Source organism: Phaseolus vulgaris, chromosome 3 (genome assembly GCF_051622355.1).
Source record: "Phaseolus vulgaris cultivar YP4 chromosome 3, ASM5162235v1, whole genome shotgun sequence".
NCBI classification, from domain to species: domain Eukaryota; kingdom Viridiplantae; phylum Streptophyta; class Magnoliopsida; order Fabales; family Fabaceae; genus Phaseolus; species Phaseolus vulgaris.
This window is the reverse complement of record NC_143500.1, coordinates 42,608,791-42,629,463: the sequence shown is the minus strand read 5'-3', so window position 1 is coordinate 42,629,463 and position 20,673 is coordinate 42,608,791. Positions and strand designations below refer to the sequence as shown.

Here is a 20,673-nt window from a genome sequence, read left to right as displayed (position 1 = left end):
GGACACAGAAGGAGATACGTAGATCAATAAATTATGGTTATATTTGGAATTCTAAATCTTAAAATAAATGCAATTTGTACAATGAAGGGATGTGTTGGATATTTTTTGGCTAAACATGTTCTTTATTTGCATTTGAGTACAGTGGGTGAAGATGGTGACATTTGTAAATTTTGTTGACTTTTAAGTTTATATTTATTAAACAAAGTGAGAATGGGTCATAACAACATATAACTCTACAAAAAAATTAAGGAATTGGCTTGTCAACATCATGTAAGGAATTAAGTAATGCATTTTTATTTTTTTTCAAACATCTTTCATTTTATATGCTTATCCTTTTTTTTTTTTATAATCAATACATGGTCAACCACATGTTAATATAAATTGAATAAAATTTAGTTTTGAGAAAATTTTTTATTCTCTTAAATTTTTAATTTTTTTTCCTGTTAATATTTTACATTTATAGATTTAGATATGCATGTGAGATATAAGCAATACATATAACTAATGTATTTTGTTTGAAGTGTTGGTGTTCCTCTGAATAAGAAGAAGGAGATGAAAGACGTGACGTGGTTTAGAATGCGTTGATTATTTCTGGAGGTTCCATGTTGATCAAAGGCATGGTTCCTGCAAACGGCAAAAGAGTTGTTCAAGAGCACTTGCTGTTCCTATTACAGAACTGCAACAGCGTAAACGCCCTCATTCAAATTCACACTCAAGTACTTCTCAACGGTCTCTCTCACAAGAACATTCTCATTGCCAAGCTTCTCTCCTTCTACATTGCCTCTGGCCATCTCCGACATGCCCACCACCTTTTTGCCAAAATGGACAACCCAACAACCACCGTTTGGAACCACGTCATCAGAGGCTACGCTCGCAGCCACATGCCTTGGAAATCGATCCAATGCTACAGCCACATGCTGTCTGCTGAGGTTCTGCCTGATGTGGTCACGTACTCGTCTCTCCTGAGTGCATGTGCGCGAGGTGGGTTGGAAAAAGAAGGGGAACAGCTGCATGCCATGGTTTTAGTAAAAGGGTATTGCTCCAATGTCTTTGTGGACACAAATTTGATCAATTTCTATGCGAGGCATGATGGCGTTCAGCGAGCGCGCCATGTGTTTGATGATATGGCGGAGAGAAGTGTTGTTAGCTGGAATTCTATACTTGCTGGGTATGTCAGGTGTGGCGATTTTGATGGGGCTATAAGGGTTTTTGACGCGATGCCATGTAGGAATGTTGTGTCTTGGACCACCATGGTTGCTGGGTGTGCTCAGAATGGGAAGTGCAGACAGGCTTTGTTGTTGTTTGGTGAGATGAGGAGGGCACGTGTGGAATTGGACCAGGTGGCATTGGTGGCGGCTTTGTCTGCGTGTGCTGAATTAGGGGATCTGAAGTTGGGAAGATGGATCCATTGGTATGTTCAACAGTGGTTTGTAGCCAGGAACCAGCAACCCTCAGTGCGCTTGAGCAATGCTCTCATACACATGTATGCTAGTTGTGGAATCATTCATGAAGCATATCGAGTGTTTGTCAATATGCCTTGGAAAAGCACTGTGTCTTGGACTAGCATGATCATGGCTTTTGCGAAGCAGGGACTGGGGAAGGAAGCCCTTGATCTGTTTAAAACTATGCTTAGTGATGGTGTGGGAGTAAATGGAGTAAGTCCTGATGATATAACCTTTATCGGAGTTCTTTGTGCTTGTAGCCATGCAGGGTTTGTGGACGAAGGACGCCAAATTTTTGCATCCATGAAGCATACTTGGGGAATCAACCCGAGGATTGAACACTATGGATGCATGGTTGATCTCTTGAGCCGTGCTGGATTCTTAGATGAAGCACGTGGACTAATTGAAACTATGCCCTTAAAGCCTAATGATGCCCTTTGGGGTGCCCTTCTTGGTGGTTGTCTTATTCACAAGAATTCAGATCTAGCATCACAAGTGGAAAACAAGTTAGTACCCGAGCTCAGCGTTGATCAAGCTGCAGGCTATCTTGTGCTTTTGTCAAACATATATGCTTTTGGTCAAAGGTGGCAGGATGTCATTACAGTGAGGCAGAAAATGATTGGTATGGGTGTGAAAAAGCCTCCAGGCAGAAGTTGGATCCAAATTAATGGAGTTGTCCATAATTTTGTCGCGGGCGACATGACTCATAAGCATTCACATTTTATCTATGAAATCCTGTATGATGTCACTAAGCAAGCCAATCTGGAAGGCTATGGATCAGAGATAAATGTTTTCTTGGACATTGAAGTGTAGGACGTGTAAGAAGAACTTAATTTTTTAGCATCTTTTCAGAAGGCCGGTGCTTATTTTCTTGTTTATGGAGTAGCTGGTGATAACTGCTAGTGCCACCAGTGCTAGCTACCCATGGTGATACTATGCCATCACTCTGATTAAGCAAACAATCTGAGGAGGAATGCTTTTCACTTTGCTACAAGTTTCCTTCTCTCGTGCTGTGTCTTTGAAAATGATGCTGAATTCTTGCTGGGATGACAGAAACATTGACCTGTTCTCAAGACAGGACAAAAGTAAGCGGGTCAAATTTCTTATTAGAATACGCTATAACAAGGAAACCGAAACAGGTAATGCAATTAGTTCACTACTAATGTATGTATATGATCCATTCTTTTCGTTTTCTGGTTTCTATATTTAAAATTTCAAAATCCTTCTTCTCTTGTACTGGCTGTTACGGACTCTTTTCAAGGTATATCCAAGGTACACACCCCTTATCACTAGCATTCTCTGTGGTCCATCCGTACTTTCTTTTGGGATGTCCACCAGTGGATTCTAAATGCGTGTGTTAGCATGGTAGAAGCTTCGAGCAAGGGAAGCTCCACCCTTCCTGTACTTTGCCCACTGTCCATTTTGATTCTTCTTGGCAGCGTTCTTTCGGTAAGTTTTAGTCCGGTCTATGGTTGTCACTTAGAACATATATCTTGCTCTGTATCTGATATATTAGTGTATGCTCGCTACATGCAGTATAAATACACTTACTGCAGTCTACATAATAGTTTTCTTCTTCCTTCAACCACTCTCACAACGTACCCTAAATTTCAAGAAAAACTTGTCAGGCAAGACCCTTTTTTCTTCAACAGGGTTGATTTTGTTGAGTTATTTCCTACGTTTTGAAGATCGGACTGGATCAACAGGTTCAATAAAAGAAAACTGATTTTACGCTAGGTCCATTTGAACTAGAGAAGTGACTTATACAATAGAATTGGTCTAAGAACTAGTTGAAAATTGAAAAAAAAACAGTTCCCTGCAAGTCAATGGAAAATGTTTAAAACAATGCCATTAAAATAATTTTTTAATATTTCTTTCAGATTTTTCTTTAAAACAATGTCATTCAAATGTTTAAAAGGAAGTTGACAAATTAAGAACCCATTGCAATTAATAAAATAAATGTACTGTAAATATATTCTTCGTGTGTTTCTTAAATTTAAAATGTTTTAGTAGTCTATTTCTATATAATAGTAGTTTAAGATTCTTTTCATTATAATTATTAAAAAATTATTTTTTTATTTTATTTTCAATACAATTTTAAATAAGTTATTTTTTATATTTCTTTCAGGTTTTTCTTTTCGGTTTAATCAATTTTTAGTGCATAATAAAATTATTTTATCTTGAAAATTTAAAAATAACATATAAAAATAAAATAAAAAAACAACAATTATAAAGGAATATAGGGAAGTACCATAAATTATTATCTTTAGTGTAGTGAATTTATGTTAAAAAGATAATTCTAGTAACCTTCCAAATGAGACATAATTCACCACTAATTATATATTACATCCCTTCTTTTTTTTAATTTTTTAAGAAACAGTGAAGACAAAAAATTTAATTGATTTTAATTATATATCCATAATTATTTTATTTATAATGAATACATGTATGTAAAATTAATTAAAAATTAAATAAAAAATAAGAGTTCAAACAAAAAATTTAATGTTATCTTAAACTTTAAAAATGATAATGAAACAGAAACAAAAAATCTTTAAAAAGTGCAAAACTGTAAAGGAAACTAAGAGATATTAATACATGGTAGTGTATAGTTACTTGAAAATCAATCAAACACAATAATTGGCAGATATATTGGCAATATATGTGATGAGGAGAAGGAGAAGCTTTTCAATGATAAAAATAACAGTGGTTGATGTTTTACATGGTTAGTTTAACACAACGTGAAATGATTCCATACATAAAATTATTGGAAGAAGCAAAGCATAACTAATGAGTAACTCCTAACGAGATCAAAAACACATTCAGTAAACTATTCATTGCTTGGTGTTTTGGTTAAAGTGCTGGCAAAGATATTCCAAGACTGCACCGTCATTCAACCTCATTGGTGCGTTAGTAATAACCTCAACTCATTCATGGGCCTATGCCAGCCCAAACATCACCCCTTCACTATAAAACCTCGTTTTAATTTCAATCAAACAAACAAATTCTGAGTTATCGTTACAAATTACAACACAACACTGTTCAGTTGAATTCTCTGTGAATGGGTTCTCCCGTTGAAGACCGATCAGAGATAGTGTTCTTCGATGTGGAGACCAGCGTTCCCACTCGAACAGGCCAGGGTTTTGCCATTCTCGAATTCGGAGCCATTTTGGTTTGCCCCAAGACGCTCACGGAGCTCAACAACTATTCCACTCTCGTCCGACCCGCCAATCTCTCCGTCATCTCCCCCTTGTCCGAGCGTTGCAATGGCATCACCGCCAACGCCGTCTCCACCGCGCCGACTTTCGCCGACATTGCTCACCTCGTCTACGACCTTCTTCACGGTATGTTTTGTTTTGTTCGCCTCTCTGCTTAAATTGTTTCTTTTTTAGAATAAAAAAAACGTGTATGGTTACGTTTTGATGTTTTGTGCGTGGTGAATTTGTGTAGGGAGGATTTGGGCGGGTCATAATATCATAAGGTTCGACTGTGTTCGGATTAGAGATGCTTTTGCTGAGATTAATCAGCCGCCACCTGAACCTAAGGGGACTATTGACTCTCTAGTTTTGTTGACTCAAAAGTTTGGAAGAAGAGCTGGTGACATGAAGGTATTGTATAATTTATAAATCATAATAATGTTAACATGTTACATGTCACTGTTCCTTGCATGCATTTCTTTCTTTTCGCTCTACCATTTAAATTTTCTCCTTTCAGCTGGTTATTTAAGTTTTATGACATGCGTTTATGTAACTAATGTTTACGCAGATGGCTACTCTTGCTACTTATTTTGGACTTGGACGCCAGACACATAGGTAACACGCTAATGAAATGTTGTCATATGCCACCTTCTCAATGTATTGACTTTATCTTTTCTGATATCTGCTGTTTCTGGAGTGCAGGAGCTTAGATGATGTTCGGATGAATCTTGAGGTCCTCAAATACTGTGCAACGGTTCTATTCTTGGTAAATTTCAATTCAAAGTCTTGTTTTTATTTGGCAACACAGCTCAGTTGTTGATATAACAACAACTTTTGTCATAGTTAAGGTTTTTCAGAATCCTACCTAAGAAGGAAGAACCAAATTATTTCTTAACTTTACATCAGTTCAGTTCATCAGCTCTTTGATTGAAGTCATCAAGTAAATACTAGTGGTTACTTGAGTTTCTTGACGTAAAGCATGTTGTTAGAATTTAATAGCATTTTTTCTCATTTTGGTCTTGTAATATGACATCTCTTTTGTAGTAGGAGATAAATGCTAATAGAAATTGGCTAGCATGGTTTTGCACACTTTAATCATGTTATTTTTTCCCTTTAGTTTACCAGTGATGATTCTTTGCCTTGGTTTTTTCTTATCTAATTCTTTAAATACCTGGATGCATTTTCTGGCTTTTAACATAGGTTCAATCACTGTACGGTCACATTCATTAAAATTTTCATGCTGTGTCTGTTTGGGGACGGGGGTATTGAATCTATCGTTAATCTACAATTTACATAGGCAAGATTACCCTAACACGTGCCCTACATGTGGATGGAATCAGGTTTTACTGCGTAGCTTCACTAGATTATTTAAGCCATTTCCATTGTAAGAGTTATTATATGAGGTTTTGATTTACTTTTTACAGGTCTTACCATGCTATATCACTCTTACGACCTCCTTGCAACTTTTACTCTAATGCAAGGGTCTTATAAGACCCACACTTCAATTAATTTTTTATTTGATTGTTGCCAAAAATAAATATTTTTTAAGATATAAAAATGTTTTTTTATTCTTAGGACCCAAGTTTTATTTAAAACACAACATTTTATATTTTATACTATGTCAACAAACTCCAATAAGAAGTTCTTATTAGACACAAGTCTTAAATATATAACCTGAGTATAACTCTAGCAATGGATATATCATATATCCTTATAAAATGTTCAATCGAGGAACCCTAATACTTGCACTGTCTTCTGAATCAAGAAGGCATTTTAAGGATTTTTTTTTATTATGTTCGAGATCACACATCGATTAGAGATGGAAAAATTTCATAGTATACAAGTGATGCAAAAACCTCACCTTACAAGTCGGGTTTATAAGGTTGACTTAAGTTTAAAGTCAACTTCTTAATATGGTATCATAATCATTAAGAACATATTATAACGAGAGTTTATTGGGCTTATCAAGTCACCCGCTATCAGACCATCCATAATATACTATCTTTATGTATATATGAATTTTGAAGCTTTTGTGCCTGATATTGTGATGTATTTTGCAGCATTAGTTGAGAACTTGTCTTAAAAATAATGATAATCTCTGTCCTTATAGGAATCAAGTCTCCCGGACATATTCACTGCAAACAGTTGGGTTTCACCAAATGCTACAACAAGAAGCCGCAGTAATGGGAAATCTCCATCACAGGGGGGCTTATTAAATATTAATAAGGGTTCTGTATTACAATCTCCTGCTGTTGAATCCAAAGACAAAATTCATCCTATAATTTCTTTTGCAATGAGCAGCCCAACAAGGGATGCCCAGAATACTGCAGATCCTAATATTGTTCAATCGGATCCTTTTAATTTGAGTGCTCTGGAGGAAGAAATAAATAGAGAACCCATTAAGTCAGATGTTTCCATGGTGGAAAAACCCATGCAAGAGTCATCTGATTTGGCTTCCTCGTCTTCTATGTTTCAGCCTTGCAGCAGCTCTATTCTTGTTTTAGAACCTGATGGAGTATGTGTCCCTTCTATTGATGCATCTCTTGTTCCATCTTTTCATGGCAGTCAAAGGATAGAATTACTGCATGAAGGTTTCCCATTTCATCTTCATTGTACTGATTTGAAAGTGCGGTTTGGAATAAACACAAGGTTTTCTGATAATGCTGGCCGGCCACGATTGAGTTTTGTGGTTGATTCATCACCAATTCTATGTAATGTTCTTGATGCATGTGACCGCGTTGCTCAGAAGTTAACAGTGGATTCTGGTAGCATCTCTGATTGGAGGCCTGCTGTCATTAGGAAAGAAGGTTTCTTCAACTATCCTACTGTCAGATTGCAGTAAGTTCTTGACCTGTTATTTAATTTTATCGAAATAAATTACTGCCTCACATGACATGTATAATGGTGGATAACACTATTCTCACAACCGGGCATTCAGTTTAACCTGATCACCGTGTCAGAGATGGGGTTTGAAGCATCCTAGAAAGCTTTCTCCAATATTGTGTCCATTTTCCTGGTTTTATTAAATCATTAGATTATGCTTTTATTGTTTTGGTGCTCTGAGAGTGAACCTTGGCGCAACTGTAAGGCTACAGCGTTGTGACCTAGCGCCTGGGGTCATGGGTACCTTGGAAACAGCTTCCATGTTTGCCAGGGTAAAGCTTGCGTACATCTGCTTTCCCTGGATCCCACTTGGTTGGAACCTTATATAATGGGGAGCCTTTTTGTTTTTATGCTTTTTATCGATAATGGGATGACATTAAGTTGTTAAAATCATGAAGTAGGGATAACTTCTAGAATACCATCAACTATGGACAGAGAAATTAATCCAAAGTTTTTGCTTTGATGCTTCTAATTGGCAAACAATTAGGATTTCTCTCAATTAGAATTTCTCTGATTTCTGTAACATTTATTTTACAGCATACCTACAGCAGTAGTCGCAGACGTTGCCATTTATGCCACAGAAATATATCAGAAAGAATCTTCTGGAGCAGTGCAAAGACTTCTCTTCAGTAGATTTGATGCTGAAGAACTTGGTTCCTTGTTCATGCCTGGGACATTTGTTGATGCCTTCTTTTCCTTAGATCCGTATGACTATCAGCAGAATGCAGGGATTAAATTAGTTGCCAAAAAATTGATCATTCATTGCAAATAGAAGTAAGTTTAAACTTAAGTGTAGGTTAATGGTTACACACCAAGGTTGATAGATTAAATATTGGTTATGCTGTAAAGTTGGTTCCATTTCTTGTTTGTAGTTCCACTGATGTTCACACCTTTAATTTTCTGGTTACTTCAATTCCATCTAAAATTACAGGATGAATATGGCATTATTGATTCAAAAAAATGAACTCTTTGTAAAGTGGATGACTATTAATAATTTCTTTCCAGAGGTACTTTTTCTAAACAATAATGATTAATAATATGTCAATTTTTTAAAAATATTTCCCCCCTTTTTTGGATGAATTACAGAGTGAAATTTATTATTAAAATTTAGTAATTATTACATAAGTAAAACGATATATTTATGAAATATCAAATTATTCTTATTATTATAAATTATTTTTTATTAAATAATTAATTATAATATTGTTGTTATTATTATTATTATTATTATATATTTTAAAATATTTATTATTAGTATTATTTTTATTAGTGTTTTCTTTATTTGTATATTGTTACTATTAATTATTATTTTTAAATTATTTTTTTATTTTATTGTTTTGAATTATATTTTATTATTATTTTTAATATTTTATTCACAATAGATATTGAAAAAATATAGAAAGTAAGTAAAAATAATTAAAGAAACTAATAACTTGAACTAAACTGATTTATATAAAAATTGAACTGAACTAGACAAATTGTGTCCATTATAAACTGTTACAAAAATTGTTGAATTAAGTTGAACTTGACTACTTAATTTTTTAGTTTAACTAACTAAACTTTACATTTTTAATTAAACTGTTTTTTTTCATCAGAAATTGAAATAAGTAACTGTATGAACATTCTCATTACACACTAATAAAGCAAGTATGGTTGTGGCTCATTTAACAAGAACACCATTGGTGGGTTTGAGTTAATTTGGTTGCTGATGCAAGCATTTGTTGGAGTGAGTGAATCTGAAAACTGGTAATGTATCAAAAAAGAGAAGAAAAATAGAGGTATGGAGATTTGGGATATTTTGGTGAGATTGTGGCGGCATAAAAATATGGAGATTTGGGAGTGACGTGGCTTTCTCTCTATCTCAAACTAACTATCCAAACCCACTCCCACTCATATCTATTTATTTTCTTTTCGCTTTTTCACCTCTCTTCTCTCCTTCCTTTCCACGTCACCCCTACCCTTTTGGCTATTTTACGCCCCTTTTCTCCCCCTTCTCCACGCTCACGTTAGCTCTCACCACCATCTTTTTTGTTTCTTCCTCGGATTGAAAATCCCATTCCCCAGCTCAAAATACTCTCGTGGTTCATCTTGTCTCACTACTTGGCCAGAAAAAAATTAAGCGTTTTTTTAGTCTGAACTGCTAACGTGTGCCGCCTCTCCTAGACTTTTGGATTTTGCTGGTGCTGCAACGATCACCAGATGGGAACAAATGGGTTTTGAATATCATGTGTCTTGATTGGGGTTGTGATTGCAATATTTGATTTTGAGTAGAGGTTTGGTATTGGGTTGCTGTTTTTTCTAGTACAGGGAAGAGGGGTTACGATGGATGCTGAAACTGAGACCGAGGAACTTATTAATTTGAACAATAAAGCAAGTAACTGTGGTGGGAATAATAGTAAGAGTGGCGATGGCTTTATTGACAGAAGCAAAGTGAGGATTTTGTTGTGTGACAACGATTCCAAGAGTTCTGAAGAGGTTTTTACTCTTCTTCTGGGGTGTTCTTATCAGGGTATGAATTAAACCCCCCTTTACTTTCTTCTTTTGTGTTAATTATTGTTCTGATTAAGGGTGACATATAGTAACAGTTGGAATTATGTCTCGGTTTGTTAGTGTTTTTGGAAAAAAGTTGAATTGAAATTTTCATTTCTAGAATGGTTAGTGATGTCAGAAATATGAAAAGGGTGATTTTAAATTGTTAGATTATATGTATTATGGAGTTACTTGCTTTCATTTTGAAAATCAATTTGTGTAATTAGTCCAAATATCTGTGTTCGCTGGTCGATCCAAATTATTTTGCTTTTCAACGTTTGTGGACCTTATCCATTTTTGTTCATGGTGTACATGAAAGATGATTCCTAGAGGAATATTTAACCTCCCTTAATTAAGCATGTTGAAGAGAGTTGCTTGCTGCAACTTTTGAAAATATGACTAGTGTGGATATTTTGCGCTTAACAGTAACTTCAGTAAGATCAGCTAGGCAACTAATTGATGCACTGAATGCGGAAAGGCAATATATAGACATGATACTAGTTGAAGTTGACCTTCCGGTAAAGAAAGGAATGAAGTTGTTGAAGTACATAACAAGGGATAAAGAATTATGCCGAATCCCTGTTATAAGTAAGCCTTAAGGAAATTTGTATCACTCTTTATGTTAGGCAAATTATATCCTGTTTCTCATCAATGTTTTTTTCTTTTGGGTGGGGGGTTAAGTGATGTCTGCACAAGATGAGATATCCGTTGTTGTAAAGTGTTTGAGGCTTGGAGCAGCAGATTACCTAGTGAAGCCTTTACGCACAAATGAACTATTAAATTTGTGGACACACATGTGGAGAAGGAGACGCATGGTATGTATTTCCCAACTTATTTATAGAGTTTATTCATATTATTATTGGTTTTCCACCTGTCCTTAAACATCTCTATTCCATGCTGATATGAAATAAGTACTGATGGCTGTCTTTCTTGTGTACTTAAAGAATCTCTATTCCAAGCTTTCGACTTTCATTGTAATAACCTTTAATTGGGGTCTTTGTTTACTATAGTCCAACTTTCAAATGCATGTTTAACTGAATGCTACACTCACAAAGGATTGACATTATTCAACTGAACATAATGGCAATTCTCACAACACAAACATGCTCTTAGCCTCTGTTTGCATCCAATGTTCCACTATTTGCACGGATGGATGGTGAGTTTGATGTCTTTGCCAAGAGGGTGAGAAAAGAAGAGAAAGCCGCGGGTGGTGTGGTTTATAGTTGAAGATGCAACTTAATCAATTATGTTATTAAAAAATAGGTGTTTTGAAGTGTTATTTGTGCATATAATCAATTGTGACCGTGATCGATTATGGATTTTTTTCCGCTTTTTTCTATTATAATAATAAATAATCAATTAAATTATTAATAATCAATTAAATTATCCCACTTTCTATTCATTCTCACTTTCTTTTCTCTAATCCAAACTCTCATTTTCCACTTTAATTATCTTCATTTATTGCTTTTTTTACTTCCTTATTTCCATCACCCCCATTCAAAAAGCACTAGAGTTCAAGATTCAGATTTTACATAATATTATAGTTTATGTAAATGTGTAAAGCATATATTTAGTATTTCCTAAGTTTTTCTGGAAAGCTTGGAGATTTATCTAATCAATCCACCTGTGTGCTGTACACCTCAAACAACTTGATGGATATGGCCGAAAGTTTTTTTTTTGAGAGGTACTAAGAAAAGCATTTTTATTATAAAATAGGTATTACTAAGTATGGCCTGTCAACTATATTTTACTTGTTGACGAGGTAAGTTAAAATTGAATCAAAGCGTTCAGCAAAGTATGAATTAATGATCACTGCATCTGACTTGATTATTAGTTTAATTTCTTGTGAAAATGTCGCATGGCTTCATCATATATAAACACAACTTTTCATGGAATGATCATAATGGAATATGGAATGTTTGTGTAGCCTCTTCCCTTCTCTCTTGCTGGCTTCCTCATTGTTTATGTACATTTGCGTATCGACTTTCTTTACTAAATTTTGAATGTTCAACTTAGATCTTCTCAACTTGAAATTGAAATTGAAATGGATATTTCTATTCTGGCAGCTTGGCGTTGTGGAGAACAACATCTTGAACTATGAGTTTGAACTGGTAGCATCAGATCCAAGTGATGCCAATACAAACAGTACCACCTTGTTCTCTGATGACACAGATGACAAGTCCAAAAGAGGCACTAATCCAGAGACAGGAGTATCAGTCCAACAAGAACAAGAGGTAAATGTTAGAAAACAATATTTAAGCAATAAAAGAAAAAATGTAATGGGTTTTACAGAATTAGAAATTGATAAGTTTGTGTGTCACGTTGAAGTTGAATCCATTATACAAGAAATGGTGTTTTTCTCTAATCAACTTTGAGCTTACTTTGCAAATTTTTCAACCCTTCAAAGTATGTCTTTTTTTAAAAATATTCTTGTGCTTCTATCTGTTGTGGCCCTTTGCATAGGATACAGTCACGGACTTAATGAAAGTGAGAAGCAGACTCGTCCTTGACAGAAACCCTCCATAACTAACACAAGTTTTTTCTGGAAACTGTTTCTTAATGATGAAATTTCAGTCAAGTCTACCCTTTAAGAATCTACACAGATGTCCCTAACAATTATCCTAATTGATAAAATTAAAATAAAGAGACTCGATAGTTTCATAACTAACAATTATCCTATTCGGTAAACTAAAAATAAAGATATCCAATCATTAATAGGATCTTATATAAAAATTATCCTAATCAATAAAACAAGCATTCTAAGATTAATATCTTATTAAGATAGGGAAGAATAAAGAAACAAGATAAACTGAAATAAATCAATATTTAAATAAAAACTTATGATAATCCTAATTGGTAGTCCACGTCACTATGTTTGTCACTGCCTTCTCGCTGAAAAGGGATATTAATTCTGATGGTAGTATAAAAGTTGAATTGTAATTAAAACCGTTGAAGTCTCTGGTACGGTGAAAATTGATAAATGCAAATGAATCATAGTGCATTTTTAAATTAAATCTTAAACGCCATTTCAGATGTAAGTCTTAATTAGTATCCAAAATAAACAGCATTGCTGAAAGCCAAAAATAGAACTATGAGGAAGTTACTAATAACAGTTTGGAAAATACTTTTTTATATACTAAAGACTAGATAATTCACAACTATGTATAGAGCCATTTGATTATGTATTGATGCATGTAGAAAAGTGTTTATAGACCCTTGCATAGACCCAGTAATGCAGAAAAGGAGGTGAGAGTTTTACATTTGTAAATAGGTGTATATATAGCATTGCTCAAATGTTTTTGGGCAGCTACTGGCGTTTAGGTATGATATATCTGATTTACTACTAATAACTGTAGATCAGAGATGTGGTTACATGGTACATTATAATATATGTAAAGCATTTATCTTTTCAGGTTAGTATTGCCGCTGCCGCCAGTATTGCGATGGAGCTTCCCAGTGCTCTTGTATCAGAATATCAGCCTGATGTGCCTGGAATAAGTGATCGCCGAACAGGTCTTTTCTCCTTTTCCTTTAACCACTATTTTTCAAAATACAAAATTATTAATTTTGCGCATTATGTTTATTGAATACAATGTTTAAGACAATATTTTGAATGCCATAAAATGACACATTATTGTAAAACTTCAGTTTTTCCTGTGCCTCTTCTTAGCCAATTTTGGTCCATATATCTACTATTTCTCAAGAAAGTCAAATAAATACATTTGTTCATGCTTCATTGTTATTTATGATTACTCACATAGTACTGCAATGCAGCATTCATCACGCAGCAGAACTAATATTGGTAGTTTTCACTTGCACATCATATTTTGCTTTCTACATTTATAATTTAAAAAATGGCCGCGGTTTAAAATGGATCCTAAAGTTGAATAAAGTTTGGCTGAAGTGATGAGTACCCTTGTTATTTTGACTGTTTTCACTGTGATTTTCCAAAATTTTGCAGGACATTTTTCAACTGGTCCAAAGAAGAGTGAACTGAAGATTGGAGAGTCATCAGCCTTTTTCACCTATGTCAAAGCAACAGCACTGAAGAGCAACATTGAAGAGAGTGCTCATGTTGACAATACTGCTACAGAAGTTAGGGTGGAACATGTGAATCAAGCATGTGGTGAACAGGAGGGTAATGACCTTAAAACACATGAAAATGGAGAAATGTTTGAAAATCATTCACAAGATGACTTACCCAGCAGCAACAGTATCCCTGATTCTTTCTCTATTGAGAGATCTTGTACTCCACCTGCTTCGATGGAAGTTTCTCAGCAAAAGCATTACAGGGAAGAACATTCTCAAGGAGTAGTGCATCCAAGAAATGGAAGTCATGGTTCCGATCCTGCTCAACATGTTTATCCATATTATATTTCAGGAGCTGTTAATCATGTTATGTTATCATCAGCACAAATATATCAAAAGAATATCCAGGACCTCCAAAGTCATTCTAGTTCATCTGTGATTGCACAGTACAATCATCTTCCCCAGTGTCCTCCTCATGCAAGTGGGATGACACCCTTCCCATATTATCCAATGAACATTTACTTACAACCTGGTCAGATTTCTACAACTCATTCTTGGCCATCATTAGGAAGTTCAAGCTCATGTGAAGTAAAATTAAGTAAGGTTGATAGGAGAGAAGCAGCATTGATGAAGTTTAGACAGAAAAGAAAAGAACGCTGTTTTGAGAAGAAAATTAGGTATGTCAACAGAAAACGGCTGGCAGAAAGGCGGCCTCGTGTGAGGGGACAGTTTGTCCGAAAGTTGAATGGTGTTAATGTGGATCTTAATGGACAACCTACTTCTACTGATTATGATGAAGAAGATGATGAAGAGGAGGAAGACAACCATGTAGCAAGAGATTTCTCTCCTGAGGATGCTTGAGAATCTCAAATTGCAACCTTTGACCACAAGGATGAAGGACCAATGAATTTCTTTCTGCAGTGAAATTAGCCTGTTGAGGACTTGATACTGTTGTTGATCTTGATGGAAAATTCATCTAACACTATTAGTGGATGAGCACGTGCTGTCGATGAGTCAGGGTCAAGGATGCTGATCCAATTCCCCCTCTGCACCCTCCTCATCATTTGGAGTTCAAACAAAATCTTGCTGGGGTCTCATAAATTTCACTTTCTCAAAAAAAGAAAGATATATATCTTCCTGAAGGTGTACCTGCTGCAGGTCTTGCCCAAGTGGTTGAAAGTGTTACACTTTTGTTTAATCAAAACTTTTGGAACTATTATCTGAGATTTACTGTCAAACAAATTTTACAACCAGCTCAAGCATATTCCTCTTCGTGATTATTACTATGTACTATTAAACTAGTTTATAGTGGAAAAATCCAAGTTTAAAAGTAGCTGGTGATTATTTCTCTGATGCTGGTTAGGTGTAGTAATCTAAATACATGTATAGGTTGTAGCTATTTACCAACTCATGAGTGGAGAATTGGAGAGCAAACAAAGCCTCTGGACAATGTTACTATTGAAGACTATTTGGCCTTCCTACCATTATGTTCTTAGGTATTGCAACATTGACGTCTATTACTATCACTTTAACGACTTTAATGTGTTTTTATTCTTCAAAATGTGTTTGATTTTTCTTGTAGTTCATAGATTTTTTCCTTGACTTTTAATTTCTTAAATTTTATATTTTATATTTTATCCTTATTATAGTAACTTTCTTAACTTAACATATAAATAAACCAATGACAAACCTTTTCTGAAAAAGAAATGGGTTGACTTTTTTTACAGCATTTTAGAAGTTACTTAACAGAATAAAAGAAATTAAGATGAAATAAAGAATATTTATTCTAAGATATTGAAAGTCAAGAAAAAAAAATATTAATTAAAGACAGAGAAATCCAAAGATATTAATCTCAAAAAGTGAAAAACATGTTTAGGACTCATAATTTTTTAAAGGAATAATTCCATGACACATTAATCTTTTCGTATTTTGGAATTATTAAGAATATAATAAAAAAATGTTGTTATGGTACCTTGTGAGAATGGCAAACTTAAATTCATATTTATAAATAGAATTAAATAGACATTTATGATGTAGTATAATTAAAATATTAATTACAATATTTTAATATTCTTCAAAAGTCGTGTTTTTTCGTTTTTCAAACGATCTGACACGACAACCCTGGTAATTTATATATTCGGCCCCGACCTTAGAAGTTCAGCTCCGAACCCAAAATTTAAGACACAAGGGGTTTATCTGCAGTCCCTAAAGTTTGGATTTTGTGGATGAGAGCACCCTATCTTCCTGCTTTAACGTACAGTTGTTGTTAATCATCACCTCACACGGCCATGTGTCTGAAGATTTAGAGTTACAGTACTGCACATAACATGTTTGATGAATTTCAAGGATGAGATTCATGATGCACGTCTTGCTCAAACCTGCATGGAAACGTTCTTGGTCTAAAGCTATGAGTGCCCAGAATTTGCAAATAGTTGCATTTTCCCAGTACTCCACATTGCTGCCAATATCTGTCTCTCCCCAGTTGCAAGAGCTCTGCAGCGTTGTTGTGAGCACTGTTGGTGGCCTAGATGATCTGGAGTTTAGCCTAAATAAGTTTAAAGATTCTTTAACTTCGTCTCTTGTAGCTCAGGCTATTGATTCTAGTAAGCACGAGGCACACACTAGAAGATTACTCAGGTTCTTTTTATGGTCTAGTAAGAATCTGAGTCATAGTTTGGAAAACAAGGATTACAATCATGCTCTTCGAGTTTTTGCTGAAAAGAATGACTACACAGCCATGGATATTTTGATGGAAGATCTCAAGAAGGAGGGTCGAGTCATGGACGCAGAGACTTTTGGTCTTGTAGCTGATACTTTGGTTAAACTGGGAAAAGAAGATCAGGCATTGGGTGTTTTCAAGAACTTGGACAAGTATAAGTGTTCTATAGATGAATTTACAGTCACTGCTATCATTAATGCCCTTTGCTCCAAAGGTCATGCTAAGAGGGCTGAAGGGGTAGTTTGGCATCACAGAGACAAGATTACAGGCGCAAAACCTTGCATATATAGAAGTCTACTTTACGGGTGGTCTGTGCAGAGGAATGTGAAGGAAGCTAGGAGAATTATCAAAGAGATGAAAGCGAATGGGGTTACCCCAGATTTGCTATGCTACAACACATTCCTCAGGTGCCTTTGTGAACGGAATCTTAGACATAATCCTTCAGGACTTGTGCCTGAAGCTTTAAATGTCATGATGGAGATGAGGTCTTGTAGGGTTTTCCCAACCCCTATCAGTTACAACATACTGCTTTCTTGTCTAGGGAAGACCAGAAGAGTTAAGGAATCTTGTCAAATACTAGAAACAATGACAAATGGTGGTTGTGATCCTGATTGGGTCAGCTATTATCTTGTGGCAAAGGTGTTATTTCTGAGCGGCAGGTTTGGTAAGGGGAAAGATATAGTAGATCAAATGATTGGAAAAGGTTTGATGCCAAATCATAAGTTTTACTATAGTTTAATCGGTATTCTCTGTGGGGTTGAAAGAGTAAATCATGCTCTTGAACTGTTTGAGAAAATGAAGAAAAATTCAATGGGAGGTTATGGACCGGTTTATGATGTGCTTATTCCAAAGCTTTGTACAGGAGGAAATTTTGAGAAGGGAAGAGAGCTCTGGGATGAAGCTACATCTATGGGCATCATTCTTCAGTGCTCCGAAGATGTTTTGGATCCTTCAATAACACAAGTTTACAAACCTACAAAGCCAGAAAAAATCAGTCTTGTGGACAGCTCAGTAGCCAAGTCTCCACACAAAGTTAAAAAATTTGTTAGAAAAATGAAGATGAGAAAAAAATATGCTGCAACAAAGAAGAAAAAAAAGTTCACTGCAAATTAATTTGAAAGTTTTACAGTTTTTGTTCCAGCTTTTTTCTGCCGATCTTCTCCGAAGAACAACTTATTATTGCTGCCTGCTTATAATATATTAGCATCGTGTTAGTACTGCTACAGGTTTGTGGTTATGAACTACATGTTGTGTTATTGGATTGAACATCTTGCATGAAAATCTTAAAGATCTCAGTTAAACTGCATCTTATTCTGTTAGTTCATTAGCGACTCATTTTTCCTTGGAGCATTGACAATTTTTATACAATAAACCTGGTCAGCTTGGCATCGGAATGTGCTTCTGGCCTCTTGATTAAATTTCAGGGGAAGGTTGAATGCCTATAAAGCTTTTATTTTTCCTTCTCCTTTTACTCTTTACTTTTAGAATTGCAGCTTGAAGCAGGCCAACATGTTATTTTAATATTTGCAATTTAGTTAACATCATAAACTGGTTCCTCTAGTTTTATCTAATGCCCTGTGTCTAAAATTGCGCAATTGGCATTCAACTGTGGGATTAATTATATTTCACATTATGAAGCATAAGTCTAAATTACAAAGACACTACAGGTATATGTATCCAAAAAATGATAATATAAATGCGTATATATGAGTATGAACACGTTTATCAAATATTATCTTTTTACTTTATAAGAATACTACATGGACATGTTGGAGTGTGAACAACAACATCATTGGTTAGATACGGACATGTCTTCATTTTTCTGGTTTGTGTATTCATACCTTTCACGAGAATTTTAAGAGAATAACTATTATAAAGTGCCTTTCTCCGATACTTCATCCTTGTCAATGACAGGGACTTGAGTATTATTGTTTTTTGAAGCGAGGTTCTCCCGAGGACAAGGTTATTATCAGTCAACTTCCAAGAAACTGTAAAACCCAAAACAGACACATTGTATTCCTCTAGATTTTTGTCTCGACCACATTAAGTTTCCAGGAGATTTTTCGATCTCTTGGACATATTTTCCAAACTACTTATCTTCTTTATCAATGAATTCCTTGTTTTTTCAGACCCAATTTTGGAAATAAATTCTTTCACTGTCTACTCTCTGATCATCGGATTAATCTTTGAATCTCCTTGTAATACCACACGATGTATGCAGAGAAAGAGGAACACATGCTTGGAAAAGCTTCTGTTTTACAGGCATCTAGATTCAGAAATCACTTCTTGTAGGATGTAACAGGCACTTGCACCCATCGCACTATCTCATGTTTATTTTTTGTCTGTGTTTTGAGGTTTACTTTCGGTAGAAGTAAAATGCTCTTTTTTTCCTTTAGGAGGTGAATGTACTATTTTGGAAACTATATCATCCAGGTAAGACAGTGGCAGAGGGTCACCACACAGTATTGCAAAATGGAGCTTGGGAGGGAGGAAGCAGAAGATCAAGATCTGGAAAGCCCGCACATGGGGTCATGGCACATGTAATTAAGCAGAGGAAAGGGACAAGAAGAAGGCGTCAATATGGGGATATTGTGGGGCTCATTTACCTCTCACCCACGTTGCCAGCTTCCACTCTTCAATCTAACATTCCATCACAATGGAAATGGAATCCACGCGCTTCCCATTTACCTGTGTGGTTGATCCGAGAAGATGCGAATAAGAGAAAGGACGCGTTGACAGTATGAAGTTGATGGCTGTAAAGCAGTGCGTAACAGTGAAGAGACAAGATGGGTCCAATGCCAGAACGCCCTAAGCTGGATTAGGCTCCATCTAGATGCACACTTAAATCTGCTGTTATTGCTTTACCCTCTTCTCTCTAAATATCCTTAATTTTTACAAATTCCTTTTTTGGTCTGCTTTTGCCGCATAACTCATTTTTAAATTTATTTTCTCATTCGCTAGTAAGTTAAGATTATCTACTCCTTTGTCTGGGGTTAACTTTTTAACAAAACTTCTTCCTTTTGTCTCTTTTAACTTGTCGGATTGGGGAATTTGTTGACTTCCCTTTTCTCTCCAATCAAATCTTATTCATACATAAGACTACGCTACACTTTTATCATTACAAAAATATGATTTGTTCTAGGGCACCAATCTCCTTTACTCATCCTTTTTAATTCATGGTTTCTTGGAACATTCATGTAAATACTTTTGCATTTATGATTCACTTAATTTTCAAAAGGAATTCAATATTTTGTTGCTCTATCTAAAATTAGCAAATTTTGATTTTGTTCTCTATATTTCTAAAATTAAATAAAGTAACATTCACTGATAATATGTGATTTATTTAATAATATTAGTTTTGTTGACATACTGTCTACTTTCACATGTTTTCACAGTCCTTAATTCAATATATATGATTTTAGTCTTTAATTTTTCTAATTACGTTATTTGAATCTAATTTGGTACGCTGATTTGGATAGATATTAATGAGAGAAAAATTAGTAATTCACCTTATTCCTTGAATCCCTATTAAAAGTTTTTTTTATCAAATATTTAAAAAAATTATATTTTTTAGTTGTGTTTCGACCATTTGATTTTGTCAATAATTTGCTTGAGTGATGGTTATGTTACATTACTTTACATTGTTATTGTTTATACATCTTCGTATAAAAAATGAAAACATAACATAATTAAATTTTTAGTTGTTTATAAATTTGAGTAATTTCAATTTAATTTTTATTAAAAAGTTGTTCTATTAAATATATAAAAAAAATATTTTTTATTGAGTTTTTGTTATTTAATTTCTTCGTCAAGTACATAATTTCCTTTTTTTATCGTCTAAATTTACGGTGTTGAATTTGAGACTATCAAATCACCA

The 20,673-nt window shown here is 34.8% G+C and overlaps 4 protein-coding genes across 6 annotated transcripts; all 4 read left to right on the top strand.

Annotated features, from left to right (window-relative positions):
* The first annotated feature begins 497 nt into the window (after positions 1-497).
* Positions 498-3,113, top strand: LOC137807752 (pentatricopeptide repeat-containing protein At1g05750, chloroplastic). Of its 2 annotated transcripts, XM_068608533.2 has the most exons (3): positions 498-2,581; positions 2,704-2,891; positions 2,979-3,113. In XM_068608533.2, exon 1 carries the CDS (start codon positions 603-605, stop codon positions 2,253-2,255), a length of 1,653 nt encoding a protein of 550 aa, XP_068464634.1. In that variant the 5' UTR covers positions 498-602; the 3' UTR covers positions 2,256-2,581; positions 2,704-2,891; positions 2,979-3,113. The 2 variants fall into 2 exon arrangements, with proteins under 2 accessions (XP_068464634.1, XP_068464633.1); XM_068608532.2 differs by having other exon boundaries at positions 2,704-3,027.
* A 1,172-nt stretch (positions 3,114-4,285) lies between these two features.
* On the top strand, positions 4,286-8,521 carry LOC137807754 (Polynucleotidyl transferase, ribonuclease H-like superfamily protein). Its single transcript, XM_068608534.2, has 6 exons — positions 4,286-4,783; positions 4,890-5,047; positions 5,205-5,251; positions 5,339-5,402; positions 6,747-7,474; positions 8,057-8,521. The coding sequence occupies exons 1-6, from the start codon at positions 4,501-4,503 to the stop codon at positions 8,289-8,291; spliced, it is 1,515 nt and encodes a 504-aa protein (XP_068464635.1). The 5' UTR covers positions 4,286-4,500; the 3' UTR covers positions 8,292-8,521.
* A 788-nt stretch (positions 8,522-9,309) lies between these two features.
* On the top strand, positions 9,310-15,638 carry TOC1 (CCT motif -containing response regulator protein). 2 transcript variants are annotated; one of them, XM_068608530.2, is made up of 6 exons: positions 9,310-10,028; positions 10,475-10,636; positions 10,730-10,863; positions 12,115-12,282; positions 13,462-13,561; positions 14,010-15,638. In XM_068608530.2, exons 1-6 carry the CDS (start codon positions 9,842-9,844, stop codon positions 14,936-14,938), a joined length of 1,680 nt encoding a protein of 559 aa, XP_068464631.2. In that variant the 5' UTR covers positions 9,310-9,841; the 3' UTR covers positions 14,939-15,638. The 2 variants fall into 2 exon arrangements, with proteins under 2 accessions (XP_068464631.2, XP_068464632.2); XM_068608531.2 differs by lacking the exon at positions 10,475-10,636 and having other exon boundaries at positions 9,519-10,028.
* A 574-nt stretch (positions 15,639-16,212) lies between these two features.
* On the top strand, positions 16,213-19,752 carry LOC137807750 (Pentatricopeptide repeat (PPR) superfamily protein). The gene is made up of 2 exons (XM_068608529.2): positions 16,213-18,022; positions 19,193-19,752. Exon 1 carries the CDS (start codon positions 16,425-16,427, stop codon positions 17,907-17,909), a length of 1,485 nt encoding a protein of 494 aa, XP_068464630.1. The 5' UTR covers positions 16,213-16,424; the 3' UTR covers positions 17,910-18,022; positions 19,193-19,752.
* Positions 19,753-20,673: the final 921 nt, after the last annotated feature.

What these genes read in the sequence shown, in the direction of transcription:
- LOC137807750 (XM_068608529.2), top strand. Translation starts at nt 16,425, where the DNA reads ATGAGATTCATGATGCACGTCTTGCTCAAACCTGCATGGAAACGTTCT.
- LOC137807754 (XM_068608534.2), top strand. Translation starts at nt 4,501, where the DNA reads ATGGGTTCTCCCGTTGAAGACCGATCAGAGATAGTGTTCTTCGATGTG. An exon ending in CTTGGACGCCAGACACATAG is followed by an intron (nt 5,252 to 5,338) that starts GTAACACGCTAA and finishes TCTGGAGTGCAG; the next exon opens with GAGCTTAGATGATGTTCGGA. An exon ending in GTGCAACGGTTCTATTCTTG is followed by an intron (nt 5,403 to 6,746) that starts GTAAATTTCAAT and finishes CTGTCCTTATAG; the next exon opens with GAATCAAGTCTCCCGGACAT.
- TOC1 (XM_068608530.2), top strand. Translation starts at nt 9,842, where the DNA reads ATGGATGCTGAAACTGAGACCGAGGAACTTATTAATTTGAACAATAAA. An exon ending in ATGCCGAATCCCTGTTATAA is followed by an intron (nt 10,637 to 10,729) that starts GTAAGCCTTAAG and finishes TGGGGGGTTAAG; the next exon opens with TGATGTCTGCACAAGATGAG. An exon ending in TGTGGAGAAGGAGACGCATG is followed by an intron (nt 10,864 to 12,114) that starts GTATGTATTTCC and finishes CTATTCTGGCAG; the next exon opens with CTTGGCGTTGTGGAGAACAA.
- LOC137807752 (XM_068608533.2), top strand. Translation starts at nt 603, where the DNA reads ATGTTGATCAAAGGCATGGTTCCTGCAAACGGCAAAAGAGTTGTTCAA.